The sequence below is a fragment of the Mauremys mutica genome, chromosome 17, assembly GCF_020497125.1.
Source record: "Mauremys mutica isolate MM-2020 ecotype Southern chromosome 17, ASM2049712v1, whole genome shotgun sequence".
Classification (NCBI taxonomy): Eukaryota; Metazoa; Chordata; order Testudines; family Geoemydidae; genus Mauremys; species Mauremys mutica.
The window spans coordinates 20,152,939-20,176,156 of NC_059088.1; the positions used below are offsets into that span (position 1 = coordinate 20,152,939).

Sequence of the window (23,218 nt, forward strand, 5' to 3'; positions counted from 1 at the left end):
CTGACTGGGGGTGAGCTCCAGTCTCTTTGGGGACATGGGTTTCAACCCCTCAGCTGCCTAGGTAGGGAGTGTGGCCTAGCAGTTAGGCACGAGACTAGGACTCAGGAGCTGGGGGTTCAGTCCCAGCTCTGTCACTGCTCTGCTGGGTGACCCTGGGCAGGCTGCTTCCCTCTCTGTGCCTCAGCTGGCCCATCTGTAAAAGTGGGGTAATGCTTTGGGATCTAGTGAGGAGACACCCTCTGCCCAAATGGGGGGCTACTGGAAAGAAATGTGGCCACGCTGCATTTTCAATGTATCATTTTTAACACCATTTGCCTCTTTGTTTTGATCAGCCTCCCGTGTTTGCTCCTCACTTGAACTAGCGTGGCCGAGTGCCACTCGCTCCTCCGGGGATGAATCAGGAGCGACTCCATGGCCAGCCCCAGGAGCAAACCCAGCAAGAGCGAGATCGGAGTCAGGCCTGTAACGGGCTGGCTGGGAACCCAGCATTGTTACTGGCATTATAAACGGGGCAAACGAGCTGAGCAGGCCGGGAGTGTCGGGGGGAGGGGGTGTTGGGGAGCCAGGGGGATGCAGATCCTCTAGGGTCATGTGTAGGGTCAGCAGCTGAACGCTGGCAATGTGCAGAAACACCAGAGAGAGACAAGCACCCTAGGCTGGTGTAAATCACTCCATTGACTTCACTGGCGCCATGACAATTTACACCCACTGGGGTCTGGTCCTCTGTGTCTCGCCTGGTATATACAAGAGCCAGGACGAGGCTGAACCAAGATCCCCTGCCTGTGCCTGGGGGTGGCTCCGCATGGGGGTCAAAGATCTCCTGGCCCCAGGAGAGGCGATGGGTAGCACCCCACCCCCAGGGCTGCGGCAGCCCCATCCCAGGCTGGCTGTGAGTGAGTGCTGAGCTCCCGTCAGCTGGCTTCAGTCCCTGGGTTGGGCATAGGGTGACCGGATACCAAGTGTGAAAAATTGGGATGGGGTTGGGGGGTAATAGGTGCCTATAATAGGGGTGAGGGGTAATAGGTGCCCACATATAGCAAAAGCCCCAAATATTGGGGCTGTCCCTATAAAATCAGGACAGCTGGTCACCCTAGTTGGGCGAAAGGTGCAGCCCCTGCGGCGGCAGGAGTGGAGCAGCCTGTACGCGAAAGGGAAAGCCGCTTCCTTCCTCTTTCCCTAGCAGAGACATTATGCAAAGGGGAGCGTGTTTTGCTGCGGTGCGTCAGCAGGCCCCTTTCACAGCATCTAGGATGCCGGGGAGGGCAGCGCTGCTTGTGCTGGGTGAGTAGGGACTGGGGGGCTGGGTGTTGGGGGGGGACGGGGGGGCAGGAGGGCTGGGTGATTGTAGTGCAGTGCCAGGGCGCTGACAGCCCATGCAGGCTGTAGGGGGGAAGCCCCTGTCCCAGAGGAGTTTAGTGAGATTCAGAGGGATCCCCCCGCTGCAGGGACGGAGAGGAGGACTCAGTCTCCGTGGCCCATTCAGTCCCTGGCCAGTCTGCAGACAGCCCCAAGGGGGCAGTTAGTGCCAAGGAAAGGGCCATTTTAGCTGTGGGCATGAGGTGGCAGCGAGGTCTTGCGACAGCCAGGGAAGACATTTCACTGTCCGAGAGCAGGCGAGACATCCGCCCCATTCACCGAGCCGCAGAGCTGGGGACACCAGGGGAGCAGCATGTGTCCAGCCCAGCTCAGCGTGAGCTCCGCTGGGTTCGCTGGCTTCCCAGATCTTCACACTCCGGGGAATGAAGAGACCTGGGCTCTGGTCCCAGGACGGAGGGATCCAACATGGTCCTTCGGAGGGACATGCCATGGCCAGTGCCAGTGGGGCAGCGGGGCCAGGCACAGTGGGGTGGGTGAGCTGCTGGGGTAGCTGGGATGTGCTGCCAGCAGGTGTCTCGTGTGACAAACCAGGCGCAGGTCTGGCAGCTCTCCGAGTCCATGGGCCCACCCTGAGCCCATCCCAGCCAGGTTCTGGTCTGTGCTTAGTCCCGACAGTGCAGCTCTAGGAATCTGGACACCTGGGCTCTCTCCCCAGCTCTGCCCCAGACTCCATGGGAGGCCTCGGAGGAGCCCCTGGCCTGTGTGGGCTCCGTGTCCCCATGTGCAGGGGAGGTGAGGGCTCTGACCGCCTGGGGAGCGGGCCCCCTCCCTAGATTGTGACGCGAGAAGGGACCTCTGTGATCCCCGTGTCTGAGCGGCTGCTCGACACAGGCCAGGTGGCTTCCCGTAACAGCCCCCGCACTGGTGTCGGGGGAAACAGGCTCTGTACTCAGCCTCGCTCCTTCTCGTTTCTTTTGCAGCCCTTGGCCTAGCTGGTGAGTCCTGCTCGTCTCTGATTATTCCTGCCCCAACCCCTAATGTCCAGGTACCAGGGGGTGCTGCCCCTGCTCTCTAATACTAGACAGTACCTGGGTACCAGGAGGTGCTGCTGGGATATTACCCCACTGCCCCCTACCACCAGACAGTACTTGGGTACCAGGAGGTTCTGTTGGGATATTACCCCACTGCCCCCTACCACCAGACAGTACCTGGGTACGGGGGGCTGCTGGGACATTACCCCACTGCCCCCAATCGCCAGACAGTACCTGGGTATCAGGAGCTGCTGCTGGGACATTACCCCACTACCCCCTATCACCAGACAGTACCTGGGTACGGGGGGCTGCTGGGACATTACCCCACTGCCCCCAATCGCCAGATAGTACCTGGGTATCAGGAGGTGCTGCTGGGACATTACCCCACTGCCCCCTATCACCAGACAGTACCTGGGTACGGGGGGCTGCTGGGACATTACCCCACTGCCCCCAATCGCCAGACAGTACTTGGGTACCAGGAGGTGCTGCTGGGATATTACCCCACTGTCCCCAATTGCCAGACAGTACTTGGGTATGGGGGGGCTGCTGGGACATTACCCCACTGCCCCCAATCGCCAGACGGTACCTGGGTACCAGGAGGTGCTGCTGTGACATTACCCCACTGCCCCCTATCACCAGACAGTACCTGTGTACAGGGAACTGCTGTGACATTACCCCACTGCCCCCTAGTACTAGACAATACCTGGGTACTGGCAGTGCTGTTGTGACACTATCCTACTGTCCCTAGTACTAGACAATACCTGGGTACCAAGGGGGCACCATTGAGACATTACCCCACTACCCTCTAATGCTAAACAGGACTCGGATGCCATGGGGCACTACTGTAACATCACCCCCTCCCCAGTGCCAAACAATACTTGATAACCAGGGGCACTGCCCAGGTGGTCAGGTGCCTAACCCCTTTGGCAATCCCAGCCTAGAGCATAGCCCTGCGCAGTTCCCTGGCTCCGGCCTCCCATGCTGAGGGCATGGGGCTCATCTCCTCCTTTACGCTGAGGTCGGCTCTGTCCTGTTCTCTCCCTCCCTCTCCGCCGGCACTTCAGCAACTGCACAAAAGTCCATGCTGACCCTTGACCCTCCATGGAGCACAGTGTTTAGGGGGGAGAGCGTTACTCTGATGTGCAGCACATCCCACCGTCCTGGACAGAGATTCACATGGTATCACAACGAAGAGTTACTCAGACGCCCAATAAAAAACAGCTACAGAATTGAATACACAGAGATGCGTGATACAGGTAGATACCAGTGCCAGGCTTCTGGCTCCGGGCGAAGCGACCCCGTTCAGCTGACCATTTCTAATGGTGAGTAACATAACAGCAGGTCGGAGCCATTCTGCCCTGCTCTGACCTGTGGGGCCCTGTGGTGCTGCTGCCCATTCTGCAGTGGGGCAAACCCAGCCTCCTGAAGCAGTGAGCGGAGGGAAATGCTGCCAGCTACCTGCCACAGCTCCACTCGGGGTCTGGCAGGGATCTAGCCTGCAGGTGAGGGGGGGCACTTTTGTTGGATGGAAATTAGGGAAAACCACATGAAAAATAAGGGACAATTTAGAGAAACACCTTTTCCCTTAGCAGAGCATGTTGTTCTCTCACGTGCACATTTCGACTGCCCTCAGGAATAGTGCAATTGTCGTAAGCTTCAATTTAATATTTCAAATGGTCAAGGGGGTGTTCCTTAAAATAAGGGACAGGTGGTCACCCTACCTGGGGGCCCCCTGGCTGCAGTAGAAGACTTGGGGCACCTGCCCCCAGCTCACTGGAGCCGGAGCAGCAGTGGGGCCGGCAGGCTCCCGTCCCTGCAGTCTGGGGAGGCTGCTCCTGGGTTGGGCTGTGGTGGGGGATCAGTCAATAGAATCTGGGTTTGCTCCTAAATTCCACGCTGCAGGCCAGGGGGCACAACCCCTCCCTCCCCCTCTGGGAGTTGCCATCCCACCTCCTCTGCTGCTGTTTCCCTCTCGCTCTCTCTCTCCAGAGCCCTGACCCTGTCTCCTGCCTGCCCCTCGCTCAGCCTGGACTCAGCCTCTTGCTGTTCTCTGGCTCGCCTGCCCCTCCCTACCAGGGCAAATTAATGTCTGACTTTCTCCTGGCTAGAAAGGATTTTCTTGTGGTTCACTTTTACCTGCGGCCTGGGGAACTTTTTTGCCTGACTCTCCCTCTCCCTCCCCGCAAGGGGTGAGTGCGACTTGCAACCCACAGCCTGCAGAACCGAGTGCACTGAGTGCCCTGGTGCCGGGATCTCCGCGAGCTGCTGCTCTCGGCAGAGGCGGATTAAGGTCTCCTGGGGCCCTGGGCTGGAGCAAGTGGGGGGAGAAGCTCGGTGCTGGAACCGTGGCCCTGCCCCTTCTGCCTGCAGCCCTGCCCATGGCCCCACCCCATTCTGCCCCTTCTCCCATGGCCCTGCCCCGTTCCACGCCCAGCCCAGCTCTGTCCCTTCCCCTGAGGCTCCGCCCATGGCCCTGTCCCATTCCACCCTTCCCCCATGGCCCTGTCCCGTTCCACCCTTCTCCCCACCCCTCACTTCCCCCCCACTGCCCCCGAGACTCGAGAAGTTCTGTGCCCTGGGGCCATGGCCGGCAGCAAGAGCTCCTCCAGCCCCATGGTCATGGTGGGAAAAGATTTTTTCGGGGGCCCCAAATTGGCTGGGGCCCCTCAGCCTGGGTCCCGTTGGGCCATGCTGTAACTCACCACTGGCCCTCGACGTCTCTCTTTCAGATTGGCTAATTCTCCAGGCCCCGTACTATGCCGTGTTCGAAGGGGACCCGCTGCGCCTGAGGTGCTACGGATGGAAGGGAGCAGAGGTGTCTCGGATAAGATATTACAAAGATGGAGCAGAGGTTACACCATCCCGTGTGAACTCAGAGCTGTCCATCAAACAAGCAAGGACACATGACAGTGGCAAATATCACTGCACTGGATCAATGATCTTCAGACCTAAAGTCAGTTCTCCTACGGCGTCTATTTCTGTCCAAGGTGAGGAATTTTTGTGAGTGAGGGGGCTGGGCAGAGTGGGTGCAGTCCCAGCACACAGGACATACTCAGAGCTGAGCCCTGGTGCGTCTTCTGTCAGTAGTGCAAGGCGTGACCTTACATATACGGTGTGTGCGAGGTCATGTGATGCAGAAGACACCATCACAATTGCTTGACCCTGGCACCTCTTTCTTCACACAATAAGCAGTGGACATCCTGCCCCAGCTTCCTTGGAGGGGAAGGCTTTGCCTTTACCTAGATGCTATTAGGAGAGTCATAATTTGGCCAAGTGACTTTAGTCCTAAATCTGGTCTCCCCTTGCTTTGACATTGGCGTAACTGTACTGGCTGCTACGACTGACGTCCCCAGGGGTAAGTGAGGTCAGAATCGGGCCCTTTATCTCTAGCGTAGGAGCAGCAGCGTTACAGCGCAGCAGGCAGGGACGGGCGTCAGTGCAAAATGGATCCATTTTAGGAACGTGCCGAGGTGCCAGTTCGATTTTAAAGCTGAGATCTAACAGACTCGATTTGTCAATGTGATAAGAGCTGTAGCCAGTATTGGAATGGAATCTAAATGGATAACCCCTTCTACAGAGCCCCATGAGCGGTTTGCTTACTCATTTTAATGCTAGGTTCTTTTCAGGTCAGCTTTTCCCTGGGACAGTATTTCTCAGATCAGGTCGCTTGGTTATTCTTAACCAATCAACAGTTTATTAATTCACTCAGGACCACACCGGTCTGCCATTAACATGCACCAGTCAAGTGTACACGCAGCCAGTGTTCTAGGCATGCACTGAACACACCAATACAGTCATACACTAGCTTTGAGGCTCAACAGATGTACTGAGGAAGAGTGCAGATCACCGAAATTTCTTACAACATTTATTTACGTTCATCAGTTCTTTAGACCCTCTGATACATTTCTCACACTTCCAGGATTTCTCCAGGGAGGAAGGATACACTTGTCTCGAAGGCACTTTTAAGGCTCAGCGTGTGGGCTCTGCTATTTAAATAGTTTGGGATGAAAGGGACAAGTTTAAATTACCGAAAGCAATTGCGTAACTGTATTGTTTTAACTCTCTCTTAGGCCAGTTTGCCTGGGCTTACGTCAGAGACCCCTGCGTATGGCATTAGTTAGTGAGGGCTCATTAAAGAGCGCAGACTCAACCAGCTAATCTGCAGTTTGGCATATTAAAGAATAGCAGGAGAAACCCAATCTTTGAAATGAAGTCTCCCCACTGACCCCGGTAACCCTGGCATAGGGGAGAGCCCTTTCCACCCAGCTGCTCTGGGCATTGGGTCACACTTCTGGATTCAGCAGCTTATTGGTAGGTTCTGTCAACTCTGCTTCGTGCTTTGCCCATGATGTGGGGGGAGGAGGGGAGAGAGTCTTTCCTACATGGAGGTTTAGCAAAGCTCTGAGGTCCACATGTGGTCACTGGTTATATCCCCTCTTATTTCTATCTGGCCCTGGTAAACAGGCACTCAGATGTCAGCTCTCCGTTTTTCACCTGCTTCCATCAGTATCCAGCAGATGGTGTTGGAACATGACAAATTTCTTGGATGCTCCTATGCAGTGTTGTAGCCTTGTTGGCTCCAGGATATTAGAGAGACAAGTAGCGTCTGTGTGTGTGTAGGGGGGAGATCATTGCTTTTATTGTACCAACTTCTGTTGGTGAGAGAGACAAGCTTTTGGGCCACACAGAGCTCTTCTCCAGGGCTGGGAGTGTCACAGCAGATTGTTTAGTATCAGGAGTTAACACATTTCAAGGGACCATTCAAGGGGAAGTGGCCAGTTAACACCCCTCCAGTCATAGGGGAGAGGAAACTGTATGGGGGGAGGTTAGGGGGTTGTAGATTCTTGTAATAAGCCATAAATCCAGTGTCTCTATCCGTCCATGATTTTTAGTGACTAGCAAAGTTCTGAACTGAAGTTCCCAGGCTCATCTTTTGAAGGTGTTGTGCAGGTTTCCTTTGAGGACAAGGACCGAGAGGTCAGATATGCAGCGATCGTTCTGTGAAAACTGTTCGCTCACAAGTGACAGGGGTTTTTTTTTCTTCTGTCATGTTTCTGTGTGAGTTCATTTGAGAGTGTAGTGCAGGGGTGGGGAACCTATGGCCCGTGGGCTGGATCCGGCCCACTGCTTAATTTCATCTGGTCTGCAGCAAGTCTCCACGCCATGGGCCGGAAGCCCTGAGCCTCAGTGCTCCCCCCTCACCCCAACACACAGAGCTCTAGGTGAAGGGGCGATCAAGGAAGCTCCGTGTGCTGCCCCTACCCCCAGCGCCGGTTCTACAGCTCCCATTGGCTGGGAACTGCAGGCGGGGGGCAGGGGTGGAGCCTGCAGGCAGTGCGCAGAGCCGCCTGGCCATGCCTCTGACTATGGGCTGGACATGCCAGCTGCTTCTGGGAGCAGTGAGGAGACAGGGCAGGCAGGGAGCCTGCCTTAGCCCTGCTGTACCACCGACTGGGAGCCACTTGGGGTAAGTGCTGCACGGCTGGAGCCCACACCCCGAACTTCCTGCCCCAGCTCTGAGCCTCTTCCCGCACCCAAGCTCCTTCCCAGAGCCACCACCCTGAACATCCTCCCACACCCAACCCCCCTGCCCCAGCCCTGAGCCACCTCCTGCACTCCATACCCCTCGTTCCCAGCCCCACCTCAGAGCCCGCACCCCCAGATGGAGCCCTCCACCAGCCCAGAGCCCCCTCCCACACCCTGAATCCCTCATTTGTAGCCCCATCCCAGAGCCTCCATGCTCCCCCGCGGGTCTGTGTGTGGCCCATGACTGATTTTTTCTGTGGGCCAATAGTCCCTGATAGAAAAAAGGTTCCCCACTCCGGTGTAGTGATTGTCTCATTTTACCCACATAGTTGTTATTGGGGCATTCAGTGCGCTGGATGAGGTACACCACATGTTGGGATAGACACATGTAGGACCCATGGATCTTGACAGGTATGTTGTGGGGGGTGTGGATCATTGTAGCAGTGGAGCTTTGTCTGCAGGTTTTGCACCTGTTGTTCTGGCTGAGTCTGGTGCCGCTTTGGGTTGGTGAGTCCTGGCCTGTGGGCAGCTGAAAGACTCTAGAAAGAAATCTTTCCTGAACCTCCTCATCCAGCCTTCAAATAATTCCCCAGCCTCTTCAAGCTCATCAGAAGCCAGCTCCCCACAGACCAGGACCCACCAACTCAACCCTGTGACACTCCGAGGGTTTGTCTACACATAAACTGCTACAGTGACACAGCAGCATCGTTGCACCTGCAAGGCTGTAGCGCCTCATTGAAGTCGCTACCTACACCAACAGACGGGGTTCTTCCATCGGCATAGGTAATCCGTTCCCTGAGAGACGGTAGCTAGAATGCTCCCGTTGGCCTAGCCTTGTCTACACTGGGGATTAGGTTGGTTTAACTGCGTTGCTCAGTGGGATGGATTTTTCACACTCCTGAGTGACACAGTTATACCGACCTAATTTCTTAGTGTAGACTAGGCCTGAGGACCTTCCCCAGACCTGAAGAAGAGTTCTGTGTGTGCACGAAAGCTTGTCTCTCTCACCAACAGAAGTTGAGCCAATAAGAGATATTACCTCCCCCACCTTGTCTCTTCGGTGCTCCTGTTAGTCCGAAGGTTTAATTCATTCCATGGATTGTATTTCAGTTTTAGCCTGGACTATGAACTGGGCTCCCCCCTTTTACATGCTTATATCTCTTAACATTCCTGCCTCTTGCTTGTGCTACACGATATCTGTCACTTCTAGAGCGCAGCAACCAATTAGAAAGGAAGCAAACAACCTCTTATAGTTCTCTAAATCAATGGACACGGGCCAGACATTCTTTGATTGTGTCTAATACCTTTCACATCACATTTTCCAGGGCTTCGTAGGAAATGAGACATTGCATCAGAGGAACAAGACAGATTATTCACACAGAGATAAATCAGGCAAACGAATGTGCAGTGGGGCTGGAGGTGATGGCAGGGTTGTTTGGATTTCTTGGGGAAACAAGGGGTTTACCCTATTTGATCTTCAGTTTTCTGGGTCTCCCGGCCCTCTGGCTCTGCTTGGTTTAACTCCTACAGCTTCCATCCTCCTCCCTGCCCTTGGTTCACACATAGGAGACACAGGGCACTCTGCACGGGAAAAGGGACAATTATTCCTGTCAATCGCCTGGCAGGGGGTTTCCTTAGCTAGACTAAAAGAGATGGGAATCTTAGCCACAAGTGAATGATGGGAGTCTTTGGTTTGGTTGGAAGATTCTTTATAAAAGATCAGAGCGTCCTTTCCAGGGAACTGTATTTTAATGTTAGTCTAATTAATGCTCCCCAGATAAGATGTCCCATCTGTTGGGATGGGGCTCCTGACTCTTATTGGCTTTAGCTCTGAGGGGAAGCTAAGGGTTTGGAATATGCATAAGGGTGAGTGGTGACAATCTTACTTGCTGCAGATAGAAAGGCAGAGAATCAGTGGCAGATTAGTCACTGGGCCAATGCGGGGGCGGGGGGAATGGAAAAATGGGCGCCCGCAGGAGAAGCTTCTGCACCCTGACCCCACTCCCTGGCAGGAGTGCTGGGGGAATGTGAAGGGGGACTTCAGGTGGAAGGAGTGGGGAGGGGGCCCCCATTTGTTCTGGTCCAGGGTTCCACAACCCCCTAATCCACCTCTGGAAAGAAGGAGCAAGAGCCGTAGCTGCTAACAACGTATGTTTGAGAAATATTTTAATATCTGTATGTCTACATGGAGCAAAGCAAGTGAGGTTGGATAATACAATGAAAGACAATGATAATAATACTTAATAATGGCCTCACAAATGATCATCTGGCACCTGCTACCTCCCTCCCTCAGGGGGCCTCCGAAGACAGAGACCAAAACATGCATTCAAACACAGGCAACGTTACTTATTAAATACCAGGAGCCAATAAATAAATATCAAAGTGGGCTCCGAAATTCTGCCCTCCCCACCTCCGAAACCAGCCTCAGACCACAACAAACAACCAGCTCCCGCAAATCTCAGACAGCTGACAGGGAGAGAGAACACCCTGGGGTCCTGCTCTGGCATGACCTCCCCGTCCATCTGCACCGAGTCCTGGCCCTGCCTCTCCTTGCCCAGCATTGCAGGATCAGCAGTTCCATCTCTGGAGCTCCCAGCTGTCGTGATGGGAGATGAAGCAGCAGGAGGTCCCTCCAAGGAGGCCCTTTCTGATGTGGTCAGAGGCTTTAAACACCAGCAGGAAGTCAATGATGGGCTGTTACAGGGGATCAGGACTCCAAATGAGAGTGAAATGTTCTCTCGCAGGGAAACAGGTTCATTGTGATGGGAGATTTTAGGGGTGGGGAGCAGAGATTGGGAATGGGGCAGGGGATAGATCCCTGTCTGTCTGTCAGCCTGAAATGCACTAGCTTCCAAAGCCCACCCTGGGCTCTGGTGCTGAACACTGATGGTGACCAAGTCTGATCTCCTTCTAGAGTTGTTTTCGACTCCGGTGCTGAGGGCAGCAGGCTCGGGTGACCCCATAGAAGGAAGCCCAGTGACCCTGAGTTGTGTCACACTGCTCAACCCCCAGAAATCGGACACACTGCTTCAGAGATTCTTCTATATAGACAACAGGGCCTTGGGAGAACCTAGGAGCTCCCCTGACTACCACATTCCAGTGGCAGGGCTACAGGACTCAGGATCTTACTATTGCGATGTGCAGACGGTGACCTCAAGTGTTCAGAAACGGAGTCCCGAGTTAAAGATTGCTGTTAAACGTGAGTATCTGGGGCAGGAATGCTGGGAGCAGGTTCTGAAGGTTCCCACCTACCTGGGATGGAAAGAAAACCGCATGGAATCTATGCAGAGCTTCCTGTGGCTTCTGAGCCCACATGGGGCCAACCTGCCCCTGCCACAGTCCAGTGCATTTGCAGGCTGAAATCCGAGGTGCAGGGAAGACCCTGATAAATTCCATGGTGCAAAATAGAGCGGCAGACCCTGGGAGACAGGAACGGCAGCTGGAGTTGAATCAACTCTGCTTGCAAAGGGCCAAAAGAGCACAGCACGTCAGCTCGTGGGAGAACCTGACCAGGGTGGGGGATGCTGGGGGCTGGATACAATGAAATCTTGGCAGAGAACTTGATGCCAAAGCAAAGGCTTGGAGGCCTCAGGGAGAGGGGCCAGTTGACATTGTCTTGGATTGTTCTGATTTGCTACTTTAACCCAGTTGAGGGGATAGGTGGGACTAGGGTGACCAGATGTCCCGATTTTATAGGGACAGTCCCGATTTTGGGGACTGACCCAGATAAAGGGCCTGGTTTGCTCCCGTTGGAGTCAATGGAAAAATTCCCCTTGCTACAGTGAGAGCAGGATCACAGCAGAGCCTAGACTGACTGATGGTGCAAAGGGGATCTCGGCATGTTTTTGGCAGGCAGATTAACCCTCATGTGTTAGGGCTGAAGCCGATTTGACCATCAGTGACAAGGCTGGGTCCTGTGGTGAGGGCAGATTATCCCCCAGCTGCAAGTTCTGACTGTGATGGGATCCCTGGGGTACAGCCTGGGACTGTGGGACCACTGAGCCCTCTAACTCTCCAGCCTGGGCTGTCTTTCACAATGCTTTGCTAGTGACAAGCAGCAAACCCCTCCAGGTGCTGTGCTCACTCAGCACAACAGCATGTGGAGCCTCCCACCGAGCTAAATTGCATGAATGTCCCAGAGCCACTGGGATTATTTAGTCTGCAGAAGAGAAGAGTGAGGGGGGATTTGATAGCAGCCTTCAACTACCTGAAAGGGGGTTCCAAAGAGGATGGAGCTCGGCTGTTCTCAGTGGTGGCAGATGACAGAACAAGGAGTAATGATCTCAAGTTGCAGTGGGGGAGGTCTAGGTTGGATATTAGGAAACACTATTTCCCTAGGAGGGTGGTGAAGCACTGGAATGGGTTACCTAGGGAGGTGGTGGAATCGCCATCCTCAGGGCCGGCTCCAGGCACCAGCCCAGCAAGCAGGTGCTTGAGGCGGCCAAGGGGAAGGGGCAGCAAGTCGGGCTCTTCGGCAGCAATTCGGTGGCAGGTCCCTCGGTCCCTCTCCGAGGGAAGGACCTGCCACCGAATTGCCGCTGAAGCAGAAAGCGGTGCGGTGGAGCTGCCGCGGATCGCGATTGAGGCTTTTTTTTTTTCCTCTTCAGCCGCTTGGGGCGGCAAAAAACCTGGAGCCGGCCCTGGCCATCCTTAGAGGTTTTTAAGGCCTGGCTTCACAAAGCCCTGGCTGGGATGATTTAGTTGGTGTTGGTCCTGCTTTGAGCAGGGGGTTGGACTAGATACCTCCTGAGATCTCTTCCAACCCTGATATTCTATGATTCTATGAATCACACAGAGAAAGACAGCAGCCAAATCCTGCCAGCTCCCAGCCTTGTACCTCAGGAACATACCGCCTTGCACTGCTCAAGACGAGCAGTGCGAATTTATTAACTGATTCACCACTTCATCAATGGAAAGTGGACATACACGAGCCTTTGCAGACCTGAGCAGATTTACCACACACTTCATGTGGGCCCATGATCCGTAGTGTTGTGGGCCTCGGCCCTGCATTCTGTCCCCTCCTCAAATCAATGCTCTACACCCAGGACCACTACCCTTACCTGGGGGCAGAAGTGCTGATCTGTCTGGATGGCACCGAGCCCATCCCTTGGGTCACCGCAGCACGTCCTGCCCTCCTTTGTCCCCCTCTCCCACAGGAATCCCGGTGTCCCAAGTCTCCCTGGAGGTCCAGCCCCTCGGGGGGCAGGTGACGGAAGGGGAGTGGCTGATGCTGAACTGCTCTGTGTCTATGGGCACGGGGCCAATCACCTTCTCCTGGCACCGGGAGGGCTCCAGACAGGCTCTGAGAACAGAGACTCAGAGCTCTCAAAGGATGGTCTATGAGATCCCTGCAGCCACGGAGACCGACACAGGGGAGTATTACTGCATGGCCTCCAATGGCAACGCCCCAGCACCGAGCCCAAGGGTGAAAGTTGCCGTGAAAGGTGAGCCAGGTCCCAGCTGAGTGATGTGGTGACAGAGGCTTTACCCCGCCCCGGGTGGGCATGAGAGACTCTCCCTAGCCATAAGGTCAGCAGGGGGGCATTGGGGGGATACTCTTGCTGGCTTGGGCCTGCTGAGAGGGGCGAGGCCCATGGCTGTAGCAGCTGGAAGCCCCAGGGAGGGATGTGGCCTCCGCACGGGGCTGTGAATGGAGCTGGTTGAAATGCTTTTGTCAAACTCCCCCACAGGGCAGAGAGGCCTGTCACACACATCCCGGGGGGTACCATTGCCGACTGCCAGCCTCCCCACCCTGCAGAGATGCGGCATGTCACACTGCACCCTCGGGTGGGCTGCTGGCAACCCGGAGAACCAAGGATTGGGCTCTCCATGTACGAGCCTCTCCTGCCTGAGTCGAAAGGCCCAGCTCGGCTGCCACGGCTGTAGCAGGCTCAGCCACCACTAGAGGGGGCAGAGCGCCAAGCTGGTGGGTGTGGGGTACGCTTGTGCGCAACCCCCTGCCTCAACCTGCAGCCCCCTCCAACACCCTGAACCCCTCATCCCCAGCCCCATCCCAGAGCCCGCACCCCCATATGGAGCCCTCACCCTTTCCTGCACCCCACCCCCCTGCCCCAACTCAGAGCCCCCTCCCACTCTCTGAACCCCTCTGCCCACCCCCTAGCCTGGAGCCCCCTCCTGCACCCCAAACCCCTCATAGAATCATAGATTATCAGGGTTGGAAGGGACCTCAGGAGGTCATCTAGTCCAACATCCTGCTAAAAGCAAGACCAATCCCCAAGTAAATCATCCCAGCCAGGGCTTTGTCAAGCCTGACCTTAAAAACCTCTAAGGAAAGAGATTCCACCACCTCCCTAGATAACCCATTCCAGTGCTTCACCACCCTCCTAGTGAAATAGTGTTTCCTAACATCCAACCTAAACCTCCCCCACTGCAACTTGAGACCATTGCTTCTTGTTCTGTCATCTGGTACCACTAAGAACAGTCTAGATCCATCCTCTTTGGAACCCCCTTTCAGGTAGTTGAAAGCAGCTATCAAATCCCTCCTCATTCTTCTCTTCTTCAGACTAAACAATCCCAGTTCCTGCAGCCTCTCCTCATAAGTCATGTGCTCCAGCCCCCTAATCATTTTTGTTGCCCTCCGCTGGACTCTCTCCAATTTATCCACATCCTTCTTGTAGTGTGGGGCCCAAAACTGGACACAGTACTCCAAATGAGGCCTCACCAGTGCTGAGTAGAGGGAAATGATCACATCCCTCGATCTGCTGGAAATGCCCCTACTTATACAGCCCAAAATGTCGTTAGCCTTCTTGGCAACAAGGGCACACTGTTGACTCATATCCAGCTTCTCGTCCACTGTAACCCCTAGGCCCTATTCTGCAGAACTGCTGCCTAGCCACTCAGTCCCTAGTCTGTAGCAGTGCATGGGATTCTTACGTCCTAAGTGCAGGACTCTGCACTTGTCCTTGTTGAACCTCATCAGGTTTCTTTTGGCCCAATCCTCTTATTTGTCTAGGTCCCTCTGTATCCTATCTCTACCCTCCAGCATATCTACCACTCCTCTCAGTTTAGTGTCATCTGCAAACTTGCTGAGGGTGCAGTCCACGCCATCCTCCAGATCATTAATGAAGATATTGAACAAAACCGGCCCTAGGACTGACCCTTGGGGTACTCCGCTTGACACCGGCTGCCAACTAGACATGGAGCCATTGATCACTACCCGTTGAGTCCGATTATCTAGCCAGCTTTCTATCCACCTTATAGTCCATTCATCCAACCCATACTTCTTTAACTTTCTGGCAAGAATACTGTGGGAGACTGTATGAAAAGCTTTGCTAAAGTCAAGATATATCACATCCACCGCTTTCCCCATATCCATAGAGCTGGTTATCTCATCATAGAAGGCAATCAGGTTGGTCAGGCATGACTTGCCCTTGGTGAATCCATGTTGACTGTTCCTGATCACTTTCCTCTCCTCCAAGTGCTTCAAAATGGTTTCTTTGAGGACCTGCTTCATGATTTTTCCAAGGACTGAGGTGAGGCTGACTGGCCTGTAGTTCCCTGGATCCTCCTTCTTCCCTTTTTTAAAGATGGGCACTACATTAGTCTTTTTCCAGTCATCCGGGATCTCCCCCAATCACCATGAGTTTTCAAAGATAATGGCCAATGGCTCTGCAGTCACATCCGCCAACTCCTTTAGCACCCTCGGATGCAGCGCATCCGGCCCCATGGACTTGTGCTCATCCGGCCTTTCTAAATAGTCCTGAACTACTTCTTTCTCCACAGAGGGCTGGTCACCTCCTCCCCATACTGTGTTGCCCAGTGCAGCAGTCTCGGAGCTGACCTTGTCCGTGAAGACCGAAGCAAAAAAAGCATTGAGTACTTCAGATTTTTCCACATCCTCTGTCACTAGATTGCCTCCCTCATTCAGCAAGGGGCCCACACTTTCCTTGACCACTTTCTTGTTACTAACATACCTGTAGAAACCCTTCTTGTTACTCTTAACATCCCTTTGTCCAATCTTCCACTTCTTCTAAGCTTCTTTTCTGTGTTTAAGATCAGCAAGGATTTCACTGTTAAGCCAAGCTGGTCACCTGCCATATTTACTATTCTTTCTACACATCGGGATGGTTTGTTCCTGCAGCCTCAATGAGGATTCTTTCCTGGACTCCTTTCCCCCTCATGTTATTCTCCCAGGGGATCCTGCCTGAAGAAGTCAAAGTCTGCTTTTCTGAAGTCCAGGGTCCATATTCTGCTGCTCTCCTTTCTTCCTTTTATGGGGATCCTGAACTCAACCATCTCATGGTCACTGCCTCCCAGATTCCCATCTACTTTTGCTTCCCCTACTAATTCTTCCCTGTTTGTGAGCAGCAGGTCAAGAAGAGCTCTGCCCCTAGTTGGTTCCTCCAGCACTTGCACCAGGAAATTGTCCCCTACACTTTCCAAAAGTTTCCTGGATTGTCTGTGCACTGCTGTATTGCTCTCCCAGCAGATATCCAGCTGATTGAAGTCCCCCATGAGAACCAGGACCTGTGATCCAGTAACTTCTGTTAGTTGCTGGAAGAAAGCCTCGTCCACCTCATCCCCCTGGTCTGGTGGTCTGTAGCAGACTCCCACCACGACATCACCCTTGTTGCTCACATTTCTAAACTTAATCCAGAGACTCTCAGGTTTTTCTGCAGTTTCATATCGGAGCTCTGAGCAGTCATACTGCTCTCTTACATACAATGCAACTCCCCCACCTTTTCTGCCCTGCCTGTCCTTCCTGAACAGTTTATACCCATCCATGACACTACTCCAGTCATGTGAGTTATCCCACCAAGTCTCTGTTATTCCAATCACATCATAGTTCCTTGACTGTGCTGGGACTTCCAGTTCTCTCTGCTTGTGTATAGGCACTTAAGATAACTTGCTGATCGTCCTGCTTTCTCAGTATGAGGCAGGAGTCCTTCTCTCTTGCACTCTCCTGCTCGTGCTTCCTCCTGGTATCCCATTTCCCCACTTACCTCAGGGCTTTGGTCTCCTTCCCCCGGTGAACCTAGTTTAAAACCCTCCTCACTAGGTTAGCCAGCCTGCTTGCGAAGATGCTCTTCCCTCTCTTCGTTAGGTGGAGCCCGTCTCTGCCTAGCAATCCTTCCTCTTGGAACACCATCCCATGGTCAAAGAATCCAAAGCCTTCTCTCCGACACCGCCTGCATAGCCATTCGTTGACTTCCACGATTCGATGTTCTGTACCCAGGCCTTTTCCTTCCCCGGGGAGGATGGACAAGAACACCATTTGCACCTCAAACTCCTTTATCCTTCTTCCCAGAGCCACCTAGTCTCATCCCCAGCTCCACCCCAGATCCCGCATCCCCATATGGAGCCCTCACCCCCTCCTGCACCCCAATCCCCTGCCCCAACCCAGAGCCTCCTCCCACACCCTGAACCCCTCAGCCCAACCCCCTTGTCTGGAATCCCTTCCTGCACCCCAAACCCTTCTTCCCTAGCCCCACCCCAGAGCCTGCACCCCCAGATGGAGCCCTCACCCCCTCCTACACCCCAACACCCTAAGCCAGCCCAGTGAAAGTGAGTGAGGGTGGGGGAGAGCGAGCCACCAAGGGAGGGGGAATGTAGTGAGTGAGGGGCAGAACTTCAGGGAAGGGACAGGGGGTGTGGCCTCAGGGAAGGGGCGGGGCTAGGGGGTTCCGTTTTCTGCGATTAGAAAGTTGGCTACCCTAGAGCAGCCTGCTGCCTTAGTGACACGAGGGGTAAATGGGCTGAAGCGCCAGGTCCAGAACATGATGGTCCTTCCCTTCGAATGACCTGATATCTGTACAGGGCAGTGCCAAGGAGCCCAGCCAGGGCCCTGGCCCACGGCGCTGGGCACTACACAGACACAGAGCCAGGAGATGCTCTTGCCCAGAGAGCTCCTAATCCTAGTGAATTCCCCGCCCCTCCTCTCAGATCCCTGGGGTAGAGGCTGAGCCTTGACCTGCCCTGATTCTCTGTCAGTTCCAGTGTCCCCGCCTCAGCTGACTGTCAGTGCAGCCGGCACCTGGGCCGCCATCGGGGACGTGGTGAAGATCTGGTGCGAGTCGCCCCGCGGCTCATCCCCCATCCTCTATCGGTTTCATCACGAGGGAGCCGCTCTGGGGAACAGGACGGTCAGTTCCCGAGGGCCAGGATCCCTTGCTCTGAATGTGACATCTGAGCGGGATTCTGGGACCTACTCCTGTGAGGCTGATAATGGCATGGCCAGCGGCCCCCAGCACAGCGATCCCTTCCACCTCTCCGTGCTTGGTATGCCGGCTCCACGCGCTCTCTCGGGGGTGAGGGGGGCAGGATCTGTGCCTATAGACCGGGGTGATGGTGGGACTAGCTGTGGTGGTGACTGTGAGAAGCCAGACATCACAGCATCCTGCCTCCCACATGTAGGGGCTCCTCCATGCTCTGTCCCTGGTGCTTCTGTGTGGTGGGCAGGATGGACCCCACGCTGCTCGCTGGGCTGCAGGACTCTGCCTTCAATCCCCACATTGTGGTAAGGGAGCCCCCTTGGGTGAACAAGGTCCAGACATTGCTGCCTCCTGAGCCTGTTCTCTGTTGCGTGGCCCAGCCGGGGTTACCCCTTTCTGGTGTGTCTGTATCTCTCCACCCCCAGCCCTGCTCTCAGGCCGTCTCCCTTGTGCTTGCAGTGCCTGTGTCCGGGGCCACCATCGCCGCAGATCGCATGGGGCCAGAGGTCATGGCTGGAGAAAGCCTGAATCTCAGCTGCTCGGTGGAGTCCGGCACCACCCCCTTGTTCAAGTGGCTTCACAACGCCCAGGAGCTGGCTGCAGCCTCGGGGCTCGACCCACCCACGGCTGTGGGGAATACACTGCATTTCGGGTCTGTGCAGCTGGGCCATGGAGGGAATTACCAGTGCATTGCCAGCAACCAGCTCAGCCCTCAAAGAGTCTTCCAGGCCCCCAGCGAGATCCTGGCCATCACCGTGATAGGTACCTGCAGGGCTTGGCTCAGGGACAGGGGAGGGAGAGGCCAGGCTGGGATCTAGACTCAGGTCCAGTTCACATTCAGGTTCAGAATTCAGATTCTAGACCCCGTCGGGGCTTCCCGTCGGGATGGGATGTCCATGAGTAACCCCCTGATGAGTGTCTGTCCAGTACAGCCCCTGCTAGAGAGGCTTGGCTCAAGCTGTAGCAGCTCCTGCTCTCAGCTCTGGAGGTCCCCAGACCAACCCCTGGTGTGTCGGCCAAGATGGTGGCCATCACAATGACACCAAAACCAGATGGGCTTGCCTTGTGCAGCTTTGGACACAGGCTGCGAAACTCTCACAAGCCGTTCCCATGAGATTCCAGCCACGCTGGAATGGAAGCTGGGCTTGGATCTGACCCAGAACCAAAGATACAGAGGCAGAGATTAAAATCTGAGCCTCCTGCACCTTAATCCTTACCCAGAAATCGAAGAGCTCTGATTGCTGGTGGAGGCCCTGTTCGCTCTTTTGATCCTTACAATAGTGACCAGAACAGAGCTCCTCATTGCTAGACCCCAAAGAGCAGATCAGGGTCACTGGCCCCATGCTCTAGTTCAAATGGGAATTATTTTGGGGAGGTTCAAGGGCCTGTGCTGTACAAGAAGTCAGACTCGATCACAGAGGCCCCATCTGGTTTTGAAATCTATGATTTGTATAGATGGGGAAACTGAGGCACAGAGCTGGGACAGGACCTGCCCAAGGCCACACAATAAATCAGAGGCAGAACTGAAGAGAACTCAAGTGCCCTGGCTCCCGGTCTGAGGCCTGACCCATTGGACTGGGCCCTGCACCCTGTGGTCACTGGCAGAGGTGTGGTTCAACAGGCTCAGTTGGTTTCTGTCGGAAAGTCTCTTCTCCAGAAGCACTGTGTTTATCTGGGCATATTCCCTTTGTCTTCTCCAGAGCACGCGAGCCCCCAGGTGGTTGTGCCTGTGACTGTCTCCATCCTGTTCCTGTTCCTGATGGGTGTCACTGCGGCTCTGGTGTTCTACTTCAAGTGCTGGAAGAAAACAGGTGCGTGGCTCCTTCCACGGCATGCGGCTATCACAATCCATTGGGTGCTCGGAAACTCACGGCCATTTCCGAGTGTCTCTGGGAGTCTCGGCCATGCCACCGCTCCTTGGGAAAGGGAGCTTGAAATGGTCGGAGCCAGGGCAGATTCCAACGTCCTGCCAAATTCACACCATGAATTCTAGACCTTTGTCCCCATGCTTGCTCTGCTGTAATTTAGCCCTTTGGCCAACCCCATCCCACAGCTTTAGCCCTGGAGGCTCCTGAATGGGAAAAGGCTGATCCCTTCGGTCACATTTGGTGTCCCGTCTCCTGTAATGAGTCACCCAGGCCCCCTCCCTTGCATTCACTCCCCCTGAGAGTGACCCAGACCTGATGGCCAAGGTGACACGTCTGGAGAGATTAATGCACCTTTTTCTCACTTGCTTTGCAGAAGGAATGGTTTTCAATGCCCCGGGGAGGTGAGTCGGACACATGTTGGGGTGGGGGCAGGGAAAAGGACGAGTTCCGTGTTGCTTTGATTTAAATGGGTCGTGATTTAATCATTACGTGGACCCGTTGGTTTCAGCTCTTGGCTCTCCTGGCTGCTTCCCCTCCGTTCTATCTGGGCTCTCTGGAGCTGACTCTATATAGCACGTCCATTGCCTTGCACCTTGTGCGTCATTGTAAAGTGCCGTCACATCAGAGCAGCAGCGTTTTACAGCCACACGGTGCTGGTGCAGAAGGACACACAAGGGACAGGGCGGCAGAGAAAGGCAAACATGGTACCTACCTTTAAAAGTGGGAGCAAAGAGAACCTGGGGAATTATAAACCTATCAGCCTGACTTCGATACCTGGAAAGATACTGGAACAAATGATTAAACAACCAATCTGTAAGCACTTAGAAGACAAAAGGGTAACAAGTCATAGCCCACGTGGATTTGTCAAGAACAAGTCATGCCATACCAACCTAATTTCCTTCTTTGACAGAGTTCCTGGCCTAGTGGATACCCCCTCCACTAGGCCAGTAACTGTCAAAGAAGGAAATCGAACATAAGAACGGTCATACCGGGTCAGACCAATGTCCCATCTAGCCCAATATCCTGTCTTCTGACAATGGCCAATGCCAGGTGCTTCAGAGGGAATGAATAGAACAGGGCAATTATCGAGTGATCTGCTCCCTGCTGTCCAGTCCCAGTTTCTGACAGTCAGAGGCTAGGGACATCCAGTGCCTGGGGTTGCACTCCTGACCATCTTGGCCAACATAGGCGCCGACTCTGTGGTGCTCCAGGGCTGGGGAATAACTGGCTAGGCAGTAGAACTCCTGAAAAGCACCTGGGGGTTGTAGAGGATCACAGTTTGAATGTCAACAGTGTGATGCCTTGCAAAAATGGCAAATGTCATTCCGGGAAGTGTTAACAGGAGTGCTTGCATGCAAGACACGGGAGGTAACTGTCCCATTCTACTCAGCGCTGGCGAGGCCTCAGCTGAAGTACTGTGGCCAATTTTGAGTGCCATGCTTTAAGAAAGATGTGGACAAATTGGAGAGAGTTCAGAGGACAGCAAGGATTCTATGATTATGTCTTGGAGTCAAAATATCTGGTTCCCCAAGAGCATATTGTTTGGAAACAACTCTTCTCTGCCTGTACCGAGACAATCTGCACCTCTGGCTGAGCAGAGGCCAGCAGGCTGATGTCCGTTCATCCATCCCCAGAGCCCCGTGGCACCCAGGAGAGGACCCCGTCCCAGAGAAAAGGGGCTACAGGATAGAATCCTAGAAGGGGAGGAGCCAAGAATGCCAATAGGCCTTTATTAAGGATGTGGTTCTACAAAGTTAGTTGGTGTTGGTCCTGCTTTGAGCAGGGGGTTTGACTAGATGACCTCCCGAGGTCTCTTCCAACTCTAATATTCTATGATTCTATGAAAGGGGCGTGGCTCAGTGGGTGGGGTTTATTCAGGGTTTTGCCTGCCAGGAGGGGGTGGCCACAGAGGTCCAGGTGCATTTCTGACACTAGATTCACACAACAGTCACATTTAGTGAAGGGATGGAGAGGGCCCAGGACCCAAAAGCTGCAGGACACCTCTCCCCCCCCCCCCCAACCCTTCCCCTGGAAATGTTCAGGGCTGAATTCTCATTACACTCAGCCCTGTCACCCCTGGCCCTGCCCTCAGTGTGTACGAGCTCTGGCCCTCGGCATTTTCCTGCCGTCTCCATCTCGTGCCGGCTCTTGCTCTTTCTGGTCTATGTCTGCCCTGTTCTGCTGTGCTCACTGTGTCTTCCTATCCTCAGGCACACACAGCTCCCAGCCCAGCACGAACCCCCTGGCCAGAGGCTGCCTCCACCGGGGAGCTTGGGCCTCCATGCTGAGGAGCCATCTTACGGCAATGGTAAGGGGAAATAACCCGTGCTCAGGGGACATGACGCTGCTGGAGGCCTGTGTGTGGCCGACACCAGAGAGAGGAGGCGGTGCCCCTGCCCCGAGGCGCGGGCTGGATCCCAAGGCTGTGGAGAGCTGCCCAGGCACTGTGGCTGTGCTGTTCTCTCTGTTGTTGTCTCTGGGAGGCACAGGTCAGACATGGCTCTGTGACGCTGGCCGCTGATCTGAGGGAGCCACGGTTAATACCGGTGTGTGGCTAATACCAGAGCCTTGTTGGCCTTGTCCACACTAGAGCAGGGTTCTCTGCCTTCCCCAGGCTGGGGTCTCCATTTCCATATGGGGACCCCTTGGAGCCCCCATCCCTCCCAGCTGGGACCCTGCCCCCTCCCTTCCAGTGAGCAGTGAGAACCCCAGCGCTAAAGAACTGAGCTGACCCCTTATATTGAGCCGGTTTGGGTGCAAACAGCTCAGTGTGCCCATGCTGGCCAGGCTGGGTCATGCTCTGAGTCTTTGCACGTCCCCACTAGTGCCATCCTTCCAATCGCAACACCGACTAAATACCTATCCCCCAATCCCTGGTGTGGGGCTGTGGTGGGAGGAAGGTTTGCGCCGTTTCAGGGAGCTGGCTCCACCCTGGCACTGAAAGGGTGCAGGTGGCAGTGGTCAGCGCTCAGCCCTGCTGTAGCCTGCTCGGATCCCAATGAAACGCGGCGAGTCGGCATGCTGCTGGGACGCCCTCCGGGAGTGGGAGGCAGGTATACTGCAGCAGCTGCAGGGAGAGCAGATGGTGCCTAGCGTGGGCACAAGGCCTAAGGGAGATATGTATTTGTTTTCACAGTGTGTCCCCTGGAGCCGGAGAGTGGAGACGTGGAGTATACGGTTGTCAACATCAAGAAAAGAAGTGGGGGTGAGTGGAACAGAACAGTGGCTTGCCTCAAGAGCAGGGGCAGTTCTAGGCACCAGCAAAGCAAGCAGGTGCTTGGGGCAGCCCATTTGCAGGAGTGGC

At 54.7% G+C, this 23,218-nt stretch overlaps 1 protein-coding gene across 1 annotated transcript in view; it reads left to right on the forward strand.

Moving 5' to 3' along the window:
- The first annotated feature begins 411 nt into the window (after positions 1-411).
- The window catches only part of LOC123351487 (Fc receptor-like protein 3), a 28,512-nt gene continuing 5,705 nt past the window's right edge, over positions 412-23,218 (forward strand). The window contains exons 1-12 of the mRNA XM_044990873.1: positions 412-462; positions 2,399-2,880; positions 4,783-4,970; positions 5,078-5,335; positions 10,789-11,073; positions 13,031-13,318; positions 17,826-18,113; positions 18,506-18,808; positions 19,747-19,857; positions 20,288-20,315; positions 22,125-22,222; positions 23,051-23,119. Of these exons, the coding sequence (XP_044846808.1) occupies positions 412-462; positions 2,399-2,880; positions 4,783-4,970; positions 5,078-5,335; positions 10,789-11,073; positions 13,031-13,318; positions 17,826-18,113; positions 18,506-18,808; positions 19,747-19,857; positions 20,288-20,315; positions 22,125-22,222; positions 23,051-23,119 (2,449 nt within the window). The remainder of the gene's footprint in view (positions 463-2,398; positions 2,881-4,782; positions 4,971-5,077; positions 5,336-10,788; positions 11,074-13,030; positions 13,319-17,825; positions 18,114-18,505; positions 18,809-19,746; positions 19,858-20,287; positions 20,316-22,124; positions 22,223-23,050; positions 23,120-23,218) is intronic.